At 39.7% G+C, this 21,250-nt stretch overlaps 1 protein-coding gene across 2 annotated transcripts in view; it reads left to right on the top strand.

Annotated features, from left to right (window-relative positions):
• The window catches only part of FKGP (L-fucokinase/GDP-L-fucose pyrophosphorylase), a 231,433-nt gene that overhangs the window by 114,040 nt on the left and 96,143 nt on the right, over nucleotides 1–21,250 (top strand). For both annotated transcript variants that reach the window (XM_089384560.1, XM_089384561.1), the window contains exon 3: nucleotides 4,722–5,092. In XM_089384560.1, coding sequence (XP_089240686.1) covers nucleotides 4,722–5,092 — 371 coding nt within the window. The remainder of the gene's footprint in view (nucleotides 1–4,721; nucleotides 5,093–21,250) is intronic.

Genomic DNA, 21,250 nt, shown 5'->3' with positions numbered 1-21,250 from the left:
GCTCGAGGCTTCTCTCAAAAGGAAGGTGTGGACTACGATGAGATATTTGCACCTATTGTCCGATATACTACCATTCGTTTGATTATAGCCCTTGCTGCCTCGTAAGGATGGAATCTACACCCGATGGATGGCAAGACCACCTTCTTACATGGTTCAATTAAGGAGGAAGTCTATGTAGAACAACCCGAGGGGTTCGAAGTTCAAGATCGTCAGACACATGTATGCAGGTTGAAGAAAGCCCTCTATGGGTTGAAGCAAGCTCCCCGAGCTTGGTATGAGAGGATCGACAACTATCTGATGAAGCTGGGATTTAAGAGAAGTGAAGCTGATCCAACCTTTATTTTAAGGTTGAGAATGATATACCTCTCATCTTGGTACTTTATGTGGACGATCTCTTTCTGACAGCTGTAGACCCTCTTATTCATCAATGTAAGAGGGAGTTGGCTTCTGAATTGGAGATGAAGGACCTAAGATTGATGCATTACTTCCTAGGGTTGGAGGTTTGGCAAAACGTAGGTGAGATTTTCCTTTCTCAAGGAAAATACATTATGAAGCTACTTGAAATATTTGGGATGGTGGACTCCAAGTCCGTGACTACTCCGTTGGAACTTAACTTCAAGAAGTTATGCGGAAGTGCTGCTGGGCCCTGATGTTCTTGGTGAGCTCTCGTCCGGACATATGTTTTGCAGTGAATACATTGAGTCAGTGTATGGTCAAGCCTCATCACATACACTGGATTGCTGCCAAGAATCTCTTGAGATATCTTCAGGGCACAATCACCTATGGACTAAGATACACTGCCGGGAATGTGAGGCTCCATGGTTACGCTCATGCTGACTGGGCCGACAGTGTGGTGGATCGGAAAAGTACATTTGGATGTTGCTTTTCTCTAGGTTCTGCTTCGATATCCTGGATGAGTAGGAAGCAGAAGTTGTTTGCTTTGAGCACTGTTGAGGCTGAACAAATTGCTGCTAGTATGGCCTCCCGTGAAGCTATTTGGTTGAGGAAGCTCTTTAGTGAGCTATTTGGACATGTGTTGGATACCACCATGATCTAGTGCAACAATCAAAGTGGGATTCGTCTTTCTGAGAATCCCATGTTTCGTGACCGCTCCAAGCATATTGATATTAGGTACCACTTTATCTGGGATATGGTACAACCGGGAGCAATAAGGCTTTGTTATATCGGGACTGATGATTAGGTTGCAGATATTCTTACAAAGCCCCTAGGGAAGGTCAAATTCTTAACCTTTTGTGAACAATTTGGAGTTGTGGAGAGACCCTCTTATGAGGGTCCCGTATGAGATGGATGTTGAGCTCTAGGAGCTCCGGGGGGCTTGGGGTACTTCTTGGAGCGATGAGCGGCCATAGGTTGAGTGGTTCACCTTCTCCTAGTGGTGCGCGATGTACAGGGTGAGTGGTTCACCTTCCCTCGTGATACCCCATGATGGTTGAGATATCCATAGGATGAGTGGTTCACTTTCTCCTATGGCATATGAGTAGGATGAGTGGTTCACCTTCTCCTGTCGGTACATCCTACCCATGTAGTCTGGGACTAATGGGAAGTACCTCTCATCTGGCCAATTAGTAGGGAAATGAGGATAGGGATCATAGTACTACCGATGGACGCATTGTGTACTACCGTACTCCCTATGCTAGGATGTTTATATTGATCTGGGATCAATGGAGACTGACTTCAGGTCTGTGGAGAATGGTATGATACATTCTCGATTATTTCTTCTTCATTATTTCTTCATGGTGTTGCAGAGCAGAGATGACGTGGATGGTATTGATTGCTAGATGGTTTGGCAGGTGGAGTTCTTCCTAGTTGAGAGGGAGTGTTAAATTTGGCAACTAGGGCCAAACTCCACCTTGGACAGCTCATATGATGCAACTGATATTTTTATTAGATTCCTCTCTCTGAGAGGTGTAAGATTGATCTAAAGATCATCTCATTCTGACATGTACAAATGGAATTATGAATTTATTTTGTTTATGGACAAATTGTCAATGTCAGTGAGCAAACTAATGTAGGCCCAGAAGCCTAACAGTGACGTCTATTCATCCTCAACGTTTGCATATAAATAGAAGGTGCCTTTGCTTCATTTGGTCATCACTCAACTTCTCATACATCTCTCTCTCCTCATCTGATTGGGTACGGATTTCCAGGCTCCTCTTTCTCTCCACACGTGTGAAGAAGACAGATTTTCTGTTTCAACGTTTACCGAATTTCAGGTAAGTTTGACCAGCGTTTGACCAACAACGTTGACCTTGTTTAACTGCGATTTTGGTGGGATAATTTCTGTTTGGGCAGGGCACATTTTTGGGCATAGAAATCGAGGCAATTCGTATTTTTTGACTAGCGTTGACTGCAGAAGGGTTTGACTGCAGCGTTGACCAAGTTTGATTGAGTTTTTCGGGACTGTTTTGGGCGGATTCAGATGATTGTTGGAGGCCGAGTTGACCGGGTTTGACCGAGGTGTTTTGGAGGTCAAATTCTACCATGTTGACCAACATTGACTTTCTGGTTAGGGCTTTCTGTGGCTGCTGTTTGTTTGGACAAATTTCACTTTGATTGGGCAAGTGAATAATGCATATTGTACTCTCTCTCTCTGTTGAACTTTTGAAAGAATAACGAGAAAAATTGATCAAAAGGTTTCCCCACATTGGGGTTTGTCCCTGGTTGGCGCCATATCTTGTGTCCTCTTGCCTTGGCTTGTCTTCTACTGTTTTATTTATGTTCTATCTGCATTCATTGTCATGTTAATGTGATTGCTAATATGGAAATTGATATTGGGCTAATAAGAAAATTGAAGTAGATTTACTAATTCATTTGCAATAAAATTCAATATGTAGCCTGCATTAGGTCATTAAGATATATCTTGTTACATGTAGCTGTTGTGGACTTCCCAAACCATTAAGTCAATGTAGAGTTGAAAGCACATAATAAGTGTGAAGGTATGATTGAGCCTTATGCCTCACCATCTCAAAAATAAATGTTTGAAATATTGATGTTCGTAGTTTGCTTGTATTGCATTATACAACCCTACAGTTTTTTCTTTCAAGGGAAAACCTCATGGGATTCCCCCTCTCCCCTGTAATACCCAGATGCAACCCCAAGGGATTGACTTCTCGGCTAGATTTGAACCTATGACCTATAGTCTTCCTATCGACAACATGCCTTGTACCAATGATTCAACCAATTGATCTAACCCTTGGGGCTAGACAACATTGAAGCCTTTGCATTACATTGAAATTTTGGGCTGCATTTTTTTCCTAGACATTTATTTTTGTCTACATCACACAATGCATAACAATGTACTTGTTAATGTTCTAACAATGTAATGACTTAGGATTGATGTCATCCTTTTTTTACATGTGTAAATCCCTGCAGCCTACTGACTATGCTATAATTTAGTCCCATATTTGTTAGGATTGACATGTATTTATGAGTGTTTCCTTTTATTTTTGATGGCCAACTGACATGTTCTATTTATTACCCCTACAATTGTGTTAGATTATAGTGAAAGATAAATGTGAGATCTAGGACTAAAACCAAAAATAGATTTGATTGGTTTTAACTTCTAAGAGTTTCTTTCGTACTCATATGGATTGTCAATACTAGGTTGTTTTTTTGAGTCCCACTGACCTGCGTATTTGGTCATTCATGGAAATAATAAAATTATCTTATTTTATCTTACTTCCCAATGTTGAGAAGTTTGAATTTCTCTGCCCAATTACCCATTCTGAAACTTTTTCGATCAATTATCTATATGTTTTGTGTATGAATGTTAACATGCTTATAACTAATGCAATAACATTGAGGTCATGTCTATTCATGCCATTATTATGTTTATTGCATCCACATTTTGTCATAATTTATTACAATTTGAAATGCCTTGGGGTGGTATTTTGAGTTCGACTATATTCTAAACATATATTGAAAATAGCGTACTTCATATTGGTCACACAGATGCCTAGTTGATGGAAATTCATAGCCACCTACTTAAATGTTTATATGTTTTTCACTATGGTTGCATAAGCGAATTTCTATGGTTTTTATTTGTTGTTTATTACCCTAGTTTGCCACATGAGGATGGATTCTAGCTATGTTGGTGTAGCAATTGTTCCATTGGGACCTAGGTACTATCATACTTGTTATTATTTCCTATTGTGGTAACAACCTCAGGGTAGTAAAGGTGATCATCATAGGCTTGTGGCTATTTGGTGGGGTGGTGTGATATTGAGCTTGTTTAATTGGTTAGTGATGGCATAATGGCATCGAGCATTGGATCATGGCCTGTACTAGTAGTTCTGCAAGTTGGCTATATAGTTTTCCTTAGAGATGTGGTCCTTTCCATTATGGGGAAAACTTATGACATAGGAATCACATTTCTAATTAAGTAGGTACCTATTGCATGCTAAGCACCAAAGCTAAATTTTCTTCTCCTTGTTTGTTATTTAGGTGTGAAAGGGCAAGGTATAACAACAGATATTAAGTTCAGTTGTTCAATTAAGTTAACGTTATTAATGTTTTTCTTGTTGAATATGATGTATATTTTTGCATTTAGTCATGTTGATGTTAATTTAAGTGCAAAGGTTTCTGTCATTTTCTGGTTTCCATTCTTGTTCTGTTCAAGGCATTATTTTCAACCTTCCCCATGAAAATCAACCTTACAACTCCATGAAGTCAATTTTGACATTGAAAGTTTGTTTTTGCAGGTGGCCTTTTCATCATGACTGGTGATGTTCTCCCTTGCTTTGATTCATCAATCATGTCCTTTCCAGATGATGGAGCATGTGTTGTCACAGTCCCTACCACTCTTGATATTGCTACAAACCATGGCGTGATTGTAATATCATCCACTAAAACAAATCTTTGTGGCAGTCACAAAAAGTTGGATATAGTTGAAATGCTTTTGCAAAAACCTAGTTTGAAGGATCTTGAGAACAATGGAGCAATAGGTTTTGATGGTAGAGCATTGCTTGATACAGGCATTTTTGCAATAAGGGGCAAAGCATGGCAAGATATTATTAAACTTTCTAGTACATCACCAAGGCTCATTTCGGAACTTTTGAAGAGAAAAGAAGAGGCAAGTTGTTTCTTATACTCTTGGTCATTCATTTTTAAACATTGATGCAGTGGCTATAGTATCATGTCTAATATCAATACTCATTTCTTTTGTTGCATTATAATGCAGTGTCTATTTTTCCTCCAAGTTCTTGCTTGTAGGTGTCCAAATAATGTTACACAGGTATGCATACCCACACCTTGGGTACCCGTCCTGGATGGGCACATTGTACTAGGGATGTGGGATATGTCCCAGATACGACTAAGCCATACCCAATTCAACAATGTATGCAAGGGACTCAAGGGACTATGTCCTTGCCCCGATTCTTCCCATCTTGGACTTTTGGACATACACTATGGGACAAGGGACGTCCACATGCCCCCTATATGTGAGCCTCCTTTTGCCAAACATGTAACAAAATTAAAAAAGGAAAAACGCCTAATCCCTTGTGTCCTTTCCTAGTTGGTCCATGTACCCTCTACCTTCTATAAAAAACTTATTTAAAGTATAAATCAATATATTTCCACCATTTGTTATTCCTTTTTTTGTTTTGGTAGTGTTGGGGGCTGCATCAATGTTGGGCATTCATTTGGTGCTAAAAACTCATGCTTGCAGTTGGTTTTTTAATTGTTCCCCTGAATTATGATGTTATCACGTTATTGTTTTCATGGTTTTCATTGTTCAATGGAGAATGTTTACTGTAAAACTTGAAAGTTTAGTGATTAGTAATTTAATATATTTTTATATATTTGGGGTAGGGCAACGTTGCTATACCTTTGCGTACCCTAAAATTTGTGGGGTTTTGTCCATGCATATTGGGCACATGACCCCACATATTGGAAACTTGGTGTATCATATCCAAAGAGATCAACAAATAGTAAAAATGGATTTTATTTTACTTGTCCTTTCATATGACAACTAATAATAGTGTAATATGATAGTTAAATGTTATCTTATCAACAATTTATATGGAATAGGAGTATCAGGCTTGTAATTTGGTGTAGCAATGCGTTGCATTTTATTCCATTGATTGGTATGAAGGTACGGCTTCTATTATCTCCTATATGTAGATTGAAGTTTTGAGTGAGCAAGGGATGGCCATTTCTAAGTTTGCATCTTTGCCTTATTTGTATTATTTCTTTTGATAGCAAAGAATGGGAAATGTGAGAAAATATGCCTTCACCAAAACTTCAGATTATTATTGCAACCATGCATGAGGTATGCGGCACTACTTGTATTCAAGACAACATCCAATGTTAAAGTTTCTTCTCAAATGTTTTGTTCATGGCAGCATGCTTTCATCATAATGGTTGCAGCTGAAATTGATATTGCTGAGGCCACTATGATGTCAATTGTAGAATCATAATTGACCAAGGCTTTGTTCAGCTCAAGAAAGCTACCCACTGTTACTTGATTAGCTTTTCCCTCCCTTCTGGTTGGCTCTTCTCCAACTCAAGGGGTGCTTCCCTAAAGATAGGATTGCTAAAGCTATGGAGTGGAGAGTCGAGACTGTAGGTGATGATTGAAGAGTAAGCCCTGACAAAACATGAGGTTGTAATAGCTAAAAAATGAGTGTCATGAGGACAAAAGCATGATGGAAACCCCAAGACTAGTGCTACCAAATCTTGGGCAAAACGGAGTCTAACGAAGTGTGGATCTAAGAGGTCTGTTCTGTGAATAATTAAGGAGGAAAGGGTTTGCAAATATCATGCCACAATCAGCCTTAATAGTTCTGGACATAACTACAGAAATGAGTCTTGGAGAGACCTGTTGGTGCCACTCTTGAACAAATTTATGATGGTGCTACCCTAGAGTGATATATCAATTATAACAACTAGCTTGATGGGCAAAGATCTAATAATTACAGAAATATAACAGAAAAAGGAAATAAGAGGGAGAACCTCCTCAGCTTACTCCTAACTAAATGGGGGATGCTCCATTACAAGGCCTTCATAACATATTCTCTGCAAGATCTTCTTACAGTTATCCAACGACATTAAAAGCATGCAAAAATTAAGCCTGACATATGATAGAATGATACGTCCAATCTTCCATTAAACTTTCCAAAAAGATGTACAATGTACCCTGTGATCCCATAGCTCGCATGAAGGGCAACACAGTTCTTTTTTTCTGCTGCTTAAAGATATTGATCTGATTTTGAACTCAGAGAAGTAAGGACATCCACTAGTTGGTGATCAAGAAGAGATACGTTCTTGATCTGGACAAACTGAAGACAAGCTGAGGCCAAGACAAAGCAAAGAAACAATGATACTGATACTGATGAAGGCCATGATGAAGGGAATGAGTAAACATGAGCATCCCTGTGGTGTCTTTCTGATTGGATGCTAGGCCATAATTTGGTAATACATTGGACATATTTTGCAGTACATTGCCAGTTCTATTGATTCCAGAATTTACTTTTTGACAAGATCAAGAACTAAATCCTGAAGACAATTGCATGGTTTAATTCTGGGGTAGTGGTTCTCCAACCTCATCAGGACTGAACACTAAATATAACGACAAAATTCAAAGTCATGGCACAGTGATCCTTGATGTAGAGTAAATTTTAGTATTAGCACTGTCCAAAGACTGCCCTCAAACAGCAACAAGTTCACATATGCATGTGATGACAGCCTTGTGTCTCTTGTTGTCATGGATGAAACTGCAGACATAGGTGCTGACCTGGTTGGGAAAGTGGAGCAGGGTATTCCTGAAGATGATTCAGGTAGCCCAGCTATCATTGCTGATTTGTTTGGAGACAATATTGGTGATTGTGTAGCCTGGGGTGCAGACCTTTCTGAAAGTAGTGCTGCTAAGAGATTACAAGTATGAGCCTGTACAGACATTGACACTGTCAAGCCCTATAAGACATGGGACAAATATTTTTGCAGGAGTTAGCTTGGGTTTGGAATCAACTGCTCTTCCAGTTCTTATCACTGTGGCAATGATTTCTGCTTTCTGGCTTGGATGAACTTCAGGTCTAGTTAAAAACAATGGAAATACTCCACAGGAGAATGCATGCAAGCAAGGAGACTGCTGTAGCACTATTCCAGATCCCATTTTGTGTTCAGCAGAGAATCTTAAACAGATATCAACACCATGGCGTGGCCACTTCAGTTTGAGCAAATGAATGGGTTTTAATCTCAGAAACGTCTGCAGACTTACCCAACAGTTACCCCTGTAAGGCTGTAACCAGCCTGTCCATGCACTTGGATGGAGAGGAGATTAGTGGTTTATTCTAAGAAATGTTCTTATATGTGTGTGTGTGTGTCTATATATATATATATATGAAATAATTGCTGGGTCAACCTATGTTTACTTGGAAGCTGATTTGTCAATGACAAATAAAGGAGGCCAACCTGAAAAAAAAAGCTTGAACCGACCTAAGAAAGACTTTAGGAGCAAGGCCGAACTCAAAGTTGTTTTTAGTATTGATCTGTGTGGCACCCTAATTAAAACTTGTAGGACTGACCTGAAGTATAAGGAGTAGAGCCGACCCTATAGTCGGGAAAATTGGAGTTTTGTTTGCGAGATGAGATGCACCATTGGAATCTGGTTTGATTCTTTGGGGTCGAATGATCATATGAAAGCCCATTTTCCCACCTTGGAGAATACTTGAAGGTTGCATTTGTTGATTATGCGGAGAAAGAGAAGCGTTGAAGGGCTTGTTGCTGCAAAATCTAGCAGGCCTTGGAGAGGGGTACCCTACAAGGCTAATACCAGACCAAGAGACAACAATGTGGTGATGGCCCACTGGCACCATAGCCAAACCCCCTGCTCTTTATGGATTTTCACCAATGGGAGGAGTCTCGGTATGTATATAGGTCACCTAATAGGTATTCTAAAGTTTGAGGTGTTGGGTGACTTAAAGGCTTCCAAGGGAAAGACACAATTTTAGGTTTAAATAATTTTGAGACATTTGAATAATTTTGTTGTGTAATGCCAATTTTTTGCGACTTGGCAAGGTTTTTTATAAGATTTTCTAATATAATGAATTTATCTTTTAATTCGGTGTGATTGATCAAGCTCTTTAGCTCTGATTGATCCTATTGCATGACATTACAATTTTGATTTATCTCTGTTTCTAACTGCACATGCTTCTCCCTTAATTCCGTTTGGGCTGCATCATGTCATTCATCCATCTAGGCCAACTTCTTACTAAACTCACTCATCGTCATTGTCCTAGTGATCAATGGCGTTTTTTCTATTTATTTTGACTCTATTTTTAAGTACTAATCTTCTTAATTTTATTTAACTTTTTTTAAGTCTTAATTTATATATTAATATTATTATAACTGTATTATATTAATTATCTGCATTAATTGAATATATATATATATATTTTATTCTGGAGAAAAAGACACCTGTAATTTTATTCATCAATAAGAAAGAGCAAAATTACATTTTGTATATGTGTAATGCATTCAACAAATACTCCTCACAACTTTGAGCTGTAGAGAAGAAACAACTGATAGAGAAAATAATAAACAAGAACACATACAAAATCTATAAGTGGGAACAATCACTTAGGTTTTTGTTTTTCCTTTCCTTTTATGAACATTTTGCCACCCTTACAAGTTTGGATCAACCAGAAGTTAGAATCAATGCCAGATCTTGACCTGTTGGCGCTGTCGTGGGTTCTTTATCAGAGTCCAAACTCTTAAATACGTGTGTTCGTTTTGTGCCTCCGGACCCTTAGAGTGCCTAAATCTCTATTGAGACGGCTGTGAAAATTTCCATCCTGAAATTCTACTGCAGCAACTGATTTATTTCACCTACTTATTCTTCACAATAAGTTATTTACAAAATCCCTTCAACAAATATTAAAATAAATTCTACTGCAGTTATCACATAATTACATAGAGAAAAAATACATGCACAAGAACCAATCACATCAACACAATTGTTTTTGGACAATTGTCCCCAGAAAAACCCAATGTGGGAAAATCGGTGCAACAGATGAGAGTTTTATTAATCTTCAGCAACAATCGCTTTTACAAGGAATGATTTTACAGAGAAACTGAGAGAAAACACTTGAAACTTTCCCTTGGAAAATTTCTGACACTTTGGAGACCCTTCTCCCACTTTTGCGTCACCTCTGTGTCACTCTGAGTGGCTCTGCGTCCCTCTGCGTCAGCCTGCATGAGGGCTACGTCTCCCCTGGACTGCGTCTCCCTTTGCGCTGTCTCTCAATGTCATTGCGTTGCCTCCTCCTCAGTCACTGACCGCTGCTGATACCCTCCTCTTCCTCCACCCTGCGACTCTCCCTCTGAAATTGATCTCCTTCTCTTGAGAATCGATTTTCCTTGAGATACTGAGTATCTGCCAGTGTGTCTCCAAATGATCCTCAAGTCTTCTCTTATACTTTTCTTGTTGATGAATCAACGGGCGAGAATAAGTCTCTAATCAACGACTAAGATTAAAATACACTTGATCCTCGTCTCTTAGAAGCTTCTCACCCTTATATTTATTAGTACCCATTAATATTTTTATTTTTTTAAGTTTAGACTTAGCAACCCATTAAAAATATTAATATTTTAATAATTCCTCATCCGAGTGGAATTTCTCCAAACGATTTCTGGGTCTTGGAGATCTCATGTGCCTTAGCCTCTCCACCAAATTTCAAGGCTAAAGCACATTCAATGCTACCAAAAATCAACACTCCCTCTTAGCGAGGAATGTGCTCTAGCAATGCTTCACCATAGAAGCATCACCCTGATCTTCCGCATTGGTCCTCTGTGTTGATGCTTGGCCTGTTGCCCTACATCCACTGCACTGCTGCTTCCTGTACTGTTGCCCATGACATTGCCATTGCCACTGCTACATCTATACTGCAGCTCCCTTTCAACATGCTGCATCATGCTGCCCATAGCACTACCACTGCTAATTGCTGCACTGCAGCTCCTGACACTTATCCATTTCTGCTACTGAAATGGATTATTCACCATCCCCATCTTCTCCCTGAAATAAACAAACTTTGTTCTTCCTAGAGCCTTGGTGAGGATGTCTGCCACTTGTTCTCCTGTAGGAGTGTACTTCAACTGTACTACCCCTTGTTGGACACAGTCTCTGACAAATTGACACCTGATATCAATGTGCTTTGACCGATCATGAAATATTGGATTCTCAGAGAGTTTGATGCAACTTTGATTATCACACAAAATCCTGGTCACTTCCATCCTTCCCTTGAATAGATTCACAAGCAATTTCCTAAGCCATATGGCTTCGCACGAAGCTGTGCTAGCTGCCATATATTCTACTTCAGTTGAGCTTAAAGCCACAGATTTCTGTTTCCTACTACACCAGGAGGTCATTCCTGATCCAATGTTGAAATAGTTCCAGTTGTACTTTTCCGATTTATTGAACTTCCAACCCAATCTGCGTCAGTGAACGCATTCAGCTTGATGTCATTCCCTTGGGTGTACAATAGTCCATGCTCGACTGTTCCTTTTATATACCTGAGAACATGTTTGGCTGCTGCCTAGTGCGCCCTCTTGGGTTCCACCATGAACTAATTGAGGGTGTTGATAGCGTAACAAATGTATGGCTTGGTATTGACCAGATACATCAAGGACCCTATAAGCTGCTTGTACAAGGTGGGATCAACGTCTTTATCTTCTGATGCATCAATCTTCTTCCAGTTGGTGATCATTGGAGTAGCCATAGGTCTACAGTCCCGCATCCTGAATCTCTTCAAGATCTCTGTAGAATATCTCCCTTGTCCAAGGAAGATCTCACCCTTCTGCTGCAAAACTTCCAACCCCAGGAAATAATGCATCTGTCCCATATCCTTCATGTCGAATTCTGTGGCTAGGTTCTTCTTGCAGTCTTTGATGAGCCTGGATGATCCTGTTAGGAAAAGATCATCCGCATATAACACTAGGATTAGAGGCTCATTCTCTACGACAAGATAGTAGAGATTAGGATCTGCGTCACTCTTGACGAACCCCATTTTATGCAAGTAGCCATCAATTCGACCATACCATGCTCTAGGTGCCTGTTTAAACCCATATAAGGCTTTCTTTAATTTGCATACATGAGACTTCTTCTCATGTGTCTCAAAACCCTCTGGTTGTTCAATGTATACTTCCTCTTCTATTATCTCGTTCAAGAATGTCGTCTTGCCATCCATTTGGTGAATCTCCCACCCAAACTGTGCTGCAAGAGATATCACGGTTCTAATATAAGTATACTTGGCTACTGGGGAAAAGGTTTCTTCGTAGTCTATCCCTTCCTTCTGAGCATACCCCTTAGCCACAAACCTGGCTTTGTATTTCTCCACACTGTCGTCTGCAACATATTTGACTTTGTAAATCCATCTCAAACCTACCACTGACCTGTCCCGAGGCCTAGGTACCACTTCCCAGACATCATTGACCATTATAAAACTGTATTCCTCCACCATCGCATCTACCCATACTTGATGCTGAACAACCTCCTGAAAACTAGAAGGTTCCCCAACTTGAGCTACTAGGGCCTGGTATCTGTCTGGCTATCTTCGTTCCCTTTTATCATTCCTTGGTGGACCAATGGCGTCGTCTGCATCCCGTAGAATCTGTCGGAGTTCACGGCTCATTCTTCCACTGGTAGTGGGTACATCTATCAGCGCTTCCTCATCCTGAGATCCCTCCTGTTCTGAAGCTTTGCCTCTAGGAGAATTTCTGGTACTAGTTTCTGCTGGTTGAAGTGGTTGGACCAATGGATCGTCTTTTGACTGCTCCTCGGAAGGCATTTTTCGGGATTTCCTGAAAGCTCTGTCCTCCATGAACTTTACATCTCGCCGAACTACTACCTTCCTACCCCCTGGAAGATAGACTCTATATGCCTTACAATTCTCGCTATATCCCACAAGATATCCTTTCTCAGCAGTTTGATCTAATTTCTTTCTCTTGTCTTCGGGTATATGACGATATGCTAAACTCCCCAGTATCCTGAAATGACTGACTTCAGTTGTCTTCTCGGTGAAGACCCTTTCCGAAGTGATTTTTCCCAATGCCTTGTGTGGAGTCCTGTTCTGGACATAAATTGTCGTACTGCATGCTTCTGCCCACAGGAATTTGGGCATATCCTGATCATATAGCATTGCTCTAGTTGCTTCCACAATAGTCCTGTTTTTCCTTTCTGCTACTCCATTCTGCTCCGGATTGTAGGGAGCTGTCCACTCTCTTCTAATGCCTTCCTTAGCACAAAAATTGGTGAAGTCATTGTCAACATACTCTCCACCATTTTCTGAGCGCAACACTTTTATCTTCTTCCCTGTTAGATTCTCCACTAGAGCCTTGAACTCTTTGAATCAACCAAAAACCTCATCCTTGGTTTTTCAGAAAGTATATCCAAGTCTTCCTGGAAGGGTCATCGTTGAAGGTGACAAAGTATTCAGCACCACTAAGAGCTTTTGTGGACATCAGTCCGCAGATATTTGAGTGTATCAATCCTAGAACATTCTTAGCTCTATTGTTACTTCTGGAAAACGTTGCTTTGGCTTACTTGTCCATAGCAGATCCTTTGCATACATTATCTCGTTCGGTACTTAGTTGTGGAACTCCTGATACAGTTTTCCTGAGAATTCTCAGAGCCCCATGGTGTAAGTGTCCCATCCTCTTGTGCCATAGTTCATTCAAATATTTATCTCCATTGCTACCTATCGGTAGAGGTTAGGAGATCGATCTTTTCTATGGCTACTTTGTCAGGAAAGTGATGCCCTAGGTGACCCAACTTGGCTAGACCTAGAACAAAAGGGGAAAGGTGAAGAAACATGGTTCTTTGAATGACCACCTATTGGTAGATCAGAGTGCCTAATCCCTTGGGGAGAATGGAGTCTAGGAGAATGATGAGAAAGGACTTTGTTTCTCAGTCAAGGAGGCCTCAAGGACTACTTCGCTTGGCCTTTAGGGCAAGAAGAAGTGACCTCAAAGCTTTATACTTCGCTTTGCAAAAAGAGATGGCTTATGAAGATAAATTCAATGGTAGAATTATCCCTAGGAGATTTCATTCAACATGCATGGCCCATACATTGAGAGATGCTATGTAGAAACAATAATTCCACAATTTCGCAATTATGCAATGCAACAATTAGCCCTAGTATAGCGAAAATCCCATTCCAATGCATATGACAAAGTAAAACAAGAATAACATTAAATGTGTGTACTTACATGTAAGAGAACATATCCAACCATCAACAATTTGACAATAAAGAAGCTCCAAGATAAGAAAATCCAATCCAAACATCAAAAATTCATTCATGCTCCAATTCATCCTCCAAGAAAGAAGTGTGAAATTCTCAAGAGAGAAGAATGATCCAATCCAAAGTGATGATACAAATGAATTCTTGTCTCTCCTATTTATACATTCATTAGGAGTTCGAATTACCTAATTTGAGCCTACATTAGCCCATCAACTAGAATAATGTGCAAATAACTATCTATTGGTGACAAGCCCACCAAACTAGCTCACAAATAAAATAATAAGCCTCCCAAGAGGTCGAATAATCAATAATGCATGTCGTTGGGCTCTCTAAGAGGCTTGATGAAGTCCATAAGTGCCAAAATGATGAGTTGGACTTCCAAAAGTAACAGACAAGGGGTTGGCCCCTCGTTCTCCACATAATAAACATGTGGTGCTCCCAATGGCTTTGAGGGCACACAAGTGACCTCATGGGTCTCCAAGTAAGTCGAAGATGCCTTTAATCTCTGAACATATCTAGGGATCCATGGAGTGTTGTCTACTGCTGTGGAGGTCCATGGCTCTCAACACACACACTACATGTGCCAATGTAGCCCTCTGGAGGGTTAGGACCCCATATAAGGAGACCAAACCCAAGATGGAGACCAGCTGCAATCCTACATAAGATCCAATGCGTCCCGTAGCCTTCTAGTACAACAAGTCATCAAGGAAAGTGAGTGAAATTTGTTCCCGTCGCGCTCCCGCAAAAATAAATTCGTTCCCTGGTTGTTTTCACAATTTTTCTGTCACAAAGATGTTCCAAACACAATTTTTTTCAAAGAAATAAGATTTTTGAGTAGGGCAGCATAATATTCAAGCTTATGGCCCTAGTATTGATATGCAATTCATGGTAATGTTAAATTCATTTTCATCATTTTACTTAAATTTTTAACATTACCATGAAATGACTCAGGATGTTTGAGAGTGGTTCCAACTTCATTGGATTTCATATGGAGAAAGTAGAATTTTAGATCTCACTCAAAATCCAACAGACTTATTAGTTTTTTAGGATTTCAAGATTGGGGGGATTGCAATGTTTCCATTGGATTTTGTCATGTACTAGGGTATGGGACTTGTATTTAATCAAGAGCACCAAGCCCTCTATGTACCTTCATGTTAGTGACATTGGTTTTCGAACTCCTCTATCATGACCCTACTAAAAAAGTACCCATCCCCAAAATCTTGACTTGACATGCTACATTTTTTCTATCTTATGTTAATTGCTTAGAGGGTGATATTAATGACAAAGATCCCAAGATAGGCAATGATTTTGATGATATGTAGCTATTTGTTGTAGCATGATTTTTTTGGATGCTAGAGGCCATCTAGAGCCTATTTGTTGATGTATTTTTAGTTTAGAGATGGATTACACTCGATGCTATTTTGGTTATGTGCACCCTTACATGCTATATAAATGAGAACTTGTAACTTGTGGATGTGGTTGATGAAGATTATAACTTCTAGATGATTGATGTTATATGGTGTAATCCATGTTTTTATGCTTTTTATATCTAATTCATCATTCTACATGCTTTTGTTGACATATATGCATCAAAATATATAAAAATATATATTATATAAAAATTTGCTCTCGATTCGCTCCCAAACCGGGAGCTTTTGAAAATGTCACTCCCCGCTCCCACTCCCACTTCCAAGTAACCTTGCTTCAGCCTTCCAAGCTTGAACCAGATTAGAGAGATATATCTTGTTGGAGATGCCTTAAAGTTTCCTTGATGACCTTCGCATCGAGTGCAGACCAGGATGCATTGGAACAAAGCCCATAACTTTGCATTACAGAGGGGTAAGAGACCAAAAAAACATTTCTCACAATAGGAGAAAAGAGGTGTCTTCATGACTACTCTTTAATACCCCCTTGACTTTGATACCATGTTGATTTTACTAAGGTAATGCTAGAACATTTTCTTATACAGATAACAACTTGAAATAATCATTATTAGCATTAGATTTCATATAACATTTTACATCATCAAGCAGTTATACATAAGAAAAATCATTCATTAAGCATGAAAGAGTAGTAGTAAATCATAGTAGAAACAAAAGACAAGAGATACCATAAATTAGGCTTGAGGCCAGGGCAAAACCCCCATGGAGAAAACTCTGAAAGATTTTCCTAAAGAGAGAATATCAAGCACATCAATCAAAACTAGAGTATCAAGCAAGATCTGACTAGTAACGTGTCCTCCCACAAGTGCCAAGAGTTCCTCAAAAATTCGGCCTCCAAACCCTCTTCTTCCTTTGCTAGAACAAAGATCTATTGAGCAAAATCGAGAGTCCAAATGAGGAGCAAGTGTCTCCTATATATAGTCATCAAGAGGGGGTCAAATAGGTGCCTCAAAGGGGCCTAGCCGACTTGATCAAAGAGGGGAGTCCACTTGACACTTGTGGGTGCAATAAATTCAATTTTAATTTTCTTTTTCTTTCTTCTATTTTCATTGATGGAAATGCCAACCATGGCTACAATTTTCAACATATTCTTGGTCCCCCAAAAAATAGAACTTGCCATCCACAAAATGCTTGGAGGCTAAGTCAAGAATAATTTAATTTTCAAAATTACATAGAGTAAAACCCTAATAGAGGCAAAATGGTACATCGATGTGGCCAAGAGGGGCCGTTTTGACTCTAGATGCCAAAATGTTCCACTTGTGATTGCATGGCAATATTACTTGAATTTTTCTCGTTATTTGGTGCCCCAATGACGTGATTTAACCTTGGATTGATCCTCTAACGGCTAGGAGAAAGGTGGACAACTTCTCAAAAATGGCTCCAACAAAGGCTCAAATAATGCTCATTATCCTTAAAAATATGCCTTAAATGAAGGCCCGTGCCTATACTATAAGTCAAGGCACTTCCAAGCATCATGGGAATGACTTTTCAAGCTAAAAAATTGGTCATAAAACCCTCAATAAATAAAGTGACATCAAACATAGAAGAAATAAATTTGCCTTGAAGATGCAACATTCATTTGGATATTCTCTTGATTTGGCTTAGGAATATTTGAAATAGCCCTCGGGGACTCTCCTTCTTGCATAAGTCTCCTTAAATTTGCTTGAAAAAGACTTAATCTTGCTTAAGGAGGGCTCGACCTCCTTCCTTGGTCCTCAATCTTCCCAACGACTGCCTTACTTGAGATAAAACACTTGTTTTTTACCTTTGAATTGATTTTACTTTGCTTATTTTAGCACTTGGGGCTTGCTTCTTCATTTCTTCCTTCAATGTTTTGCTTGGAGATGCTTCTTTTGCTTGCTTGGAGGGCTTGACCTCCCTTTCTTCCCTTGAAATTCTAATGGCTAGGCTGATTTGGAGCCATTTGACTTTTTCTTTGAGTAATTTTGAGTTGACACTTGGGTGATTAGCCCTTGGGGGCTCCAATTTGCACAAATAGGCATCAACATTCCAATATTAGCCTTTATCTTTCCTCTTTACTCCATCCAATAGCCTCAAAGAGGATGATGTCATGCCCCACGTGTGGTAAAAATGCTTGAAAGGCTTGATTTGATGTCCCTTTGCTTGAGCATTGCGCTTATTTGGCTCGAAGATGACAATTGCTTGACCTTTCTTCTTTGTCCACTTCATCATTTGCATTCAAATAATGTTGCTTGCAAGGGCACATGGAAAGCCCTCTTGCACCAAAAGTGGGTCCATTGTTGTAACTAGAGATCTGTGAGGGCATTGTGACTACTTTGAAAGACAATTGTTTCATCTTGGCATAGAGAATCAAATGGACACCCTCTTTGCCTTAAAAGGCATAACATGATGCCTTGAGATATGCAAATGCATTAGGAACTGTGAGACTATTAAGATGCATAGTCAAAACCAAAGGGGAGTGCAAAATAAATAAAGGCACATGGCACATGTGGGGTATGGGAGTGCAATAGGATCAAAATTGATAATGTCAGGGAAAGGTAGATATGGTGATCACCCTCACAAGGCTTTATTGACATAAGTGCTCCCTTAAACCATGAGTCCTAGTAATGCCTACTCTATGATACCCACACACGATTCCAGGGTGTAAGAATACCCATCAAGGCAGGGAGTTACCACTGACCAGGGGGAAGTTAGCAATGCCACAAAGGCAAACATATCATAAAATGAACGAGATCGGGAGTAGCCATGGCTGTTGACACCAATGGGGATCTAAGAGTTGTTGATTTGGGATAGCATCGGATGTGCTCTAGCCATGCAAATTGGTGGAGCGGCTAAAGCACATGAGATCTCCAAGACCCAGAAAAGGTTTGGGGAAATTTTAACCGGTGAAGGAGATATTAAAATAATTAGTATTTTTAATGGGTTCCGAAGTCTAAACTTAGGAAAATAAAAATATTAATGGGTATTAATATAAAACAGGGTTAGAAGGTTCTAAATGACATGGATCAAGCCAAATCTAATCTTAGTCATTGATTAGAGATGTAATCTCGGCCGTTGAAAACTCAACAGAAAAAGTATAAGAGGAGGCTTGAGGGTCAGTTGGAGATACACTAGAGTGATCAGTCATTCGATTTTCTAGAGCGGGGTTTGCTAAGAGAAATCGAATCAGTGATCAGAGTTGCAGCGAGGGGCAGTGAGTACGAGGCAGAGAGGCAAAGATAGTGCCGGAAGACCAGCGCAGAGGCAGAGAGGTAGATGTAGAGGCTAGTAGTGACTGCGCAGAGGCCAGAAGGACTTGCGTCATCCATGCAAAGGCTGCAGGAGTGACGCAAAGAGCTAGAGAGGCTGCGCAGAGCCTTAGAGGGCTAACGCAGAGGCCAGGAGGGCTGATGCAGTGCTTCAAATTGTGCTGGAGAGGGTTTAGTGGGGCAGACTTTCAGAACACCTGATTCCGAAGAGAGGTATTACTGCCAGATTATTTATCTCTATCGGGTGAGCCAATTTGGCACTTAGTGTACGCAAGAAAAGTTGCTTAATAATAAAACCCTCAGAACTATTGCACCGGTTTTCCCAAGTTGGGTTTTCTGGGGACGATTGTCCAAAAGTAACGGTGTCCCTTGTGTGTTTGTCTATTTCTTTCAGCTGTTGATCTGTAGATGGTTGAGACTGTATTGTGTTTATTTCAGTGTTTATATGGTTAAATAACTTGTTAGTAATTAAACAAGTAGGCAAAACAAACCAGAGCAATGTTGCTTGGGAGCGGGAGCTGGAGCGGGGAGCGGGAGTGACCATTTTCAGAAGCTCCCGGTTTGGGAGCGAATCCGGGAGCTATTTTTTAAAAATATATATATATATTTTTAATTTTTGATACATATATGTCCACAAAAACATGTAGAATGATGAATTAGACATAAAAAACATAAAAAAACATAGATTGATCATTGAACCATATCACATCAATCATCTAGAAATTATAATTGTCATCAACCATGTCCACAAGTTAGTAAAATACATATTACAACTGCAACATATTGAGTCTCATGAATCATGATTCATCAAATTCAATCCTAAAGTTTCAACTTCAAGCTTTCAAAATTGAAAATTCAATAACATTTATCATCATTGATCACCAAAGTTGTACTTGTGAGCTAAGTTTAACCAATACAAGAAGTAATATCTAAGATTCTAAGATATTTCTAAATCCTAACTTCTAACTCTTAACATGATATGAAATGTTATAAATTTATAAAATGAAACATGAATAATAAAATGAAATGAAACAACTTTAGTCTTTCATGAAGCATCATATTCATAATTCACATCATTACCAATCAGTTATAATTGCCAAGGCCCAACTTCAAACTTCAAATTTTCATTGTCACAGTGATATATTGTTTACAAAAAATATCATTATGATATGAAAGAGTCAAGAGTCAAGAGTCAAGGACTCAAAACTCAATAGTTATGAAAACTAAAGTCTAATAGAAAGTAAAAAAGACAAGTAAACTGTAAATCAAAATCTACATGTGGCCCTTGCCACGAGAGTCTCTAGGAGTATAAGCAGGTCGTGGTGGTCTTCTAGGAGTCTCCCGCATAGACCGATGACCAGAACTAGAACCTCCACGTGAGGGTGTAGACGGAGGTGGCGACAGCAAAGGAACAAGACTCGGACCTCGAGCACTGCTACTGGATGGTGGAGGTGGAGGTGGAGGTGGCATGGCTGCTGCAGTTGCTTCATCTTCATCCCTTACAAGTTCCTCTTCCAGTTCTTCAATATGTACAATGCCATCCTCCAAATTGTCATCCTCTGGGTGATTGTCCCAAATTTTATATGTGGGATCCTCATAAGCCCGATCACAGTAATGACTCAACAACCTCAAGTTGTAGTGCACATAAACCAAGCTTTCTGCTCGGTTTTCATTGAGTCTGTTTCTTTTCACATTATTTATGTAGTTGTAGGTGCTCCAACACCTCTCTGCAGAAGAAGTATTTACAACCTGTGAAAGAACTTTTTTTGCCAATTTTGGCAAAAGTCCATGCCCGCCATATGTTTCCCACCATGTGAGAGTATCAAATCTATCTCTGTCGTCCATTGCATGGAAGTTACCATACAAACCAGTGCCACTGAAGTATCTGCCTATTTCAAAGCGCACAACGACACATTCCTCCCTGTCAGGTACCAACTTTTCTAATGCTTCCAAATATCCTTTAGTTACCTCTGGATCTAAATGGGGTTTGGTCCTAACCCCACCCCCTGTTGTAGGTTGGCCCAACCAAGATGTAGAGTAGTATTTTGGCGTAAGGATATACGCCAAGCAATGTAGTGGAAGATTAAGCCTATTCCACCGTTCACACACATAATCATGAATCAGTTTGTACAAGTTGGGATCTCTATTATGAACAATGTCTTTTATTTCCCCCAACATGGTGTAGAGCTGTAACAAGGGTCTCTTTCACCTCTAGTTATTCCACATTAATAAGTCAGTCCGGGAACGCTTTGTTATTGCAAAGAGTATCTCGATCCGAGGCTATTCGTCAGAGTAATGCTTAGTAGTACAGCGTTCAGAAAAT

The sequence above is a fragment of the Pinus tabuliformis genome, chromosome Q, assembly GCF_031772625.1.
Source record: "Pinus tabuliformis cultivar Carrire ecotype Pingquan chromosome Q, CPIR1, whole genome shotgun sequence".
Lineage (NCBI taxonomy): Eukaryota > Viridiplantae > Streptophyta > Pinopsida > Pinales > Pinaceae > Pinus > Pinus tabuliformis.
This window is presented reverse-complemented; position numbering and strand designations above follow the sequence as displayed.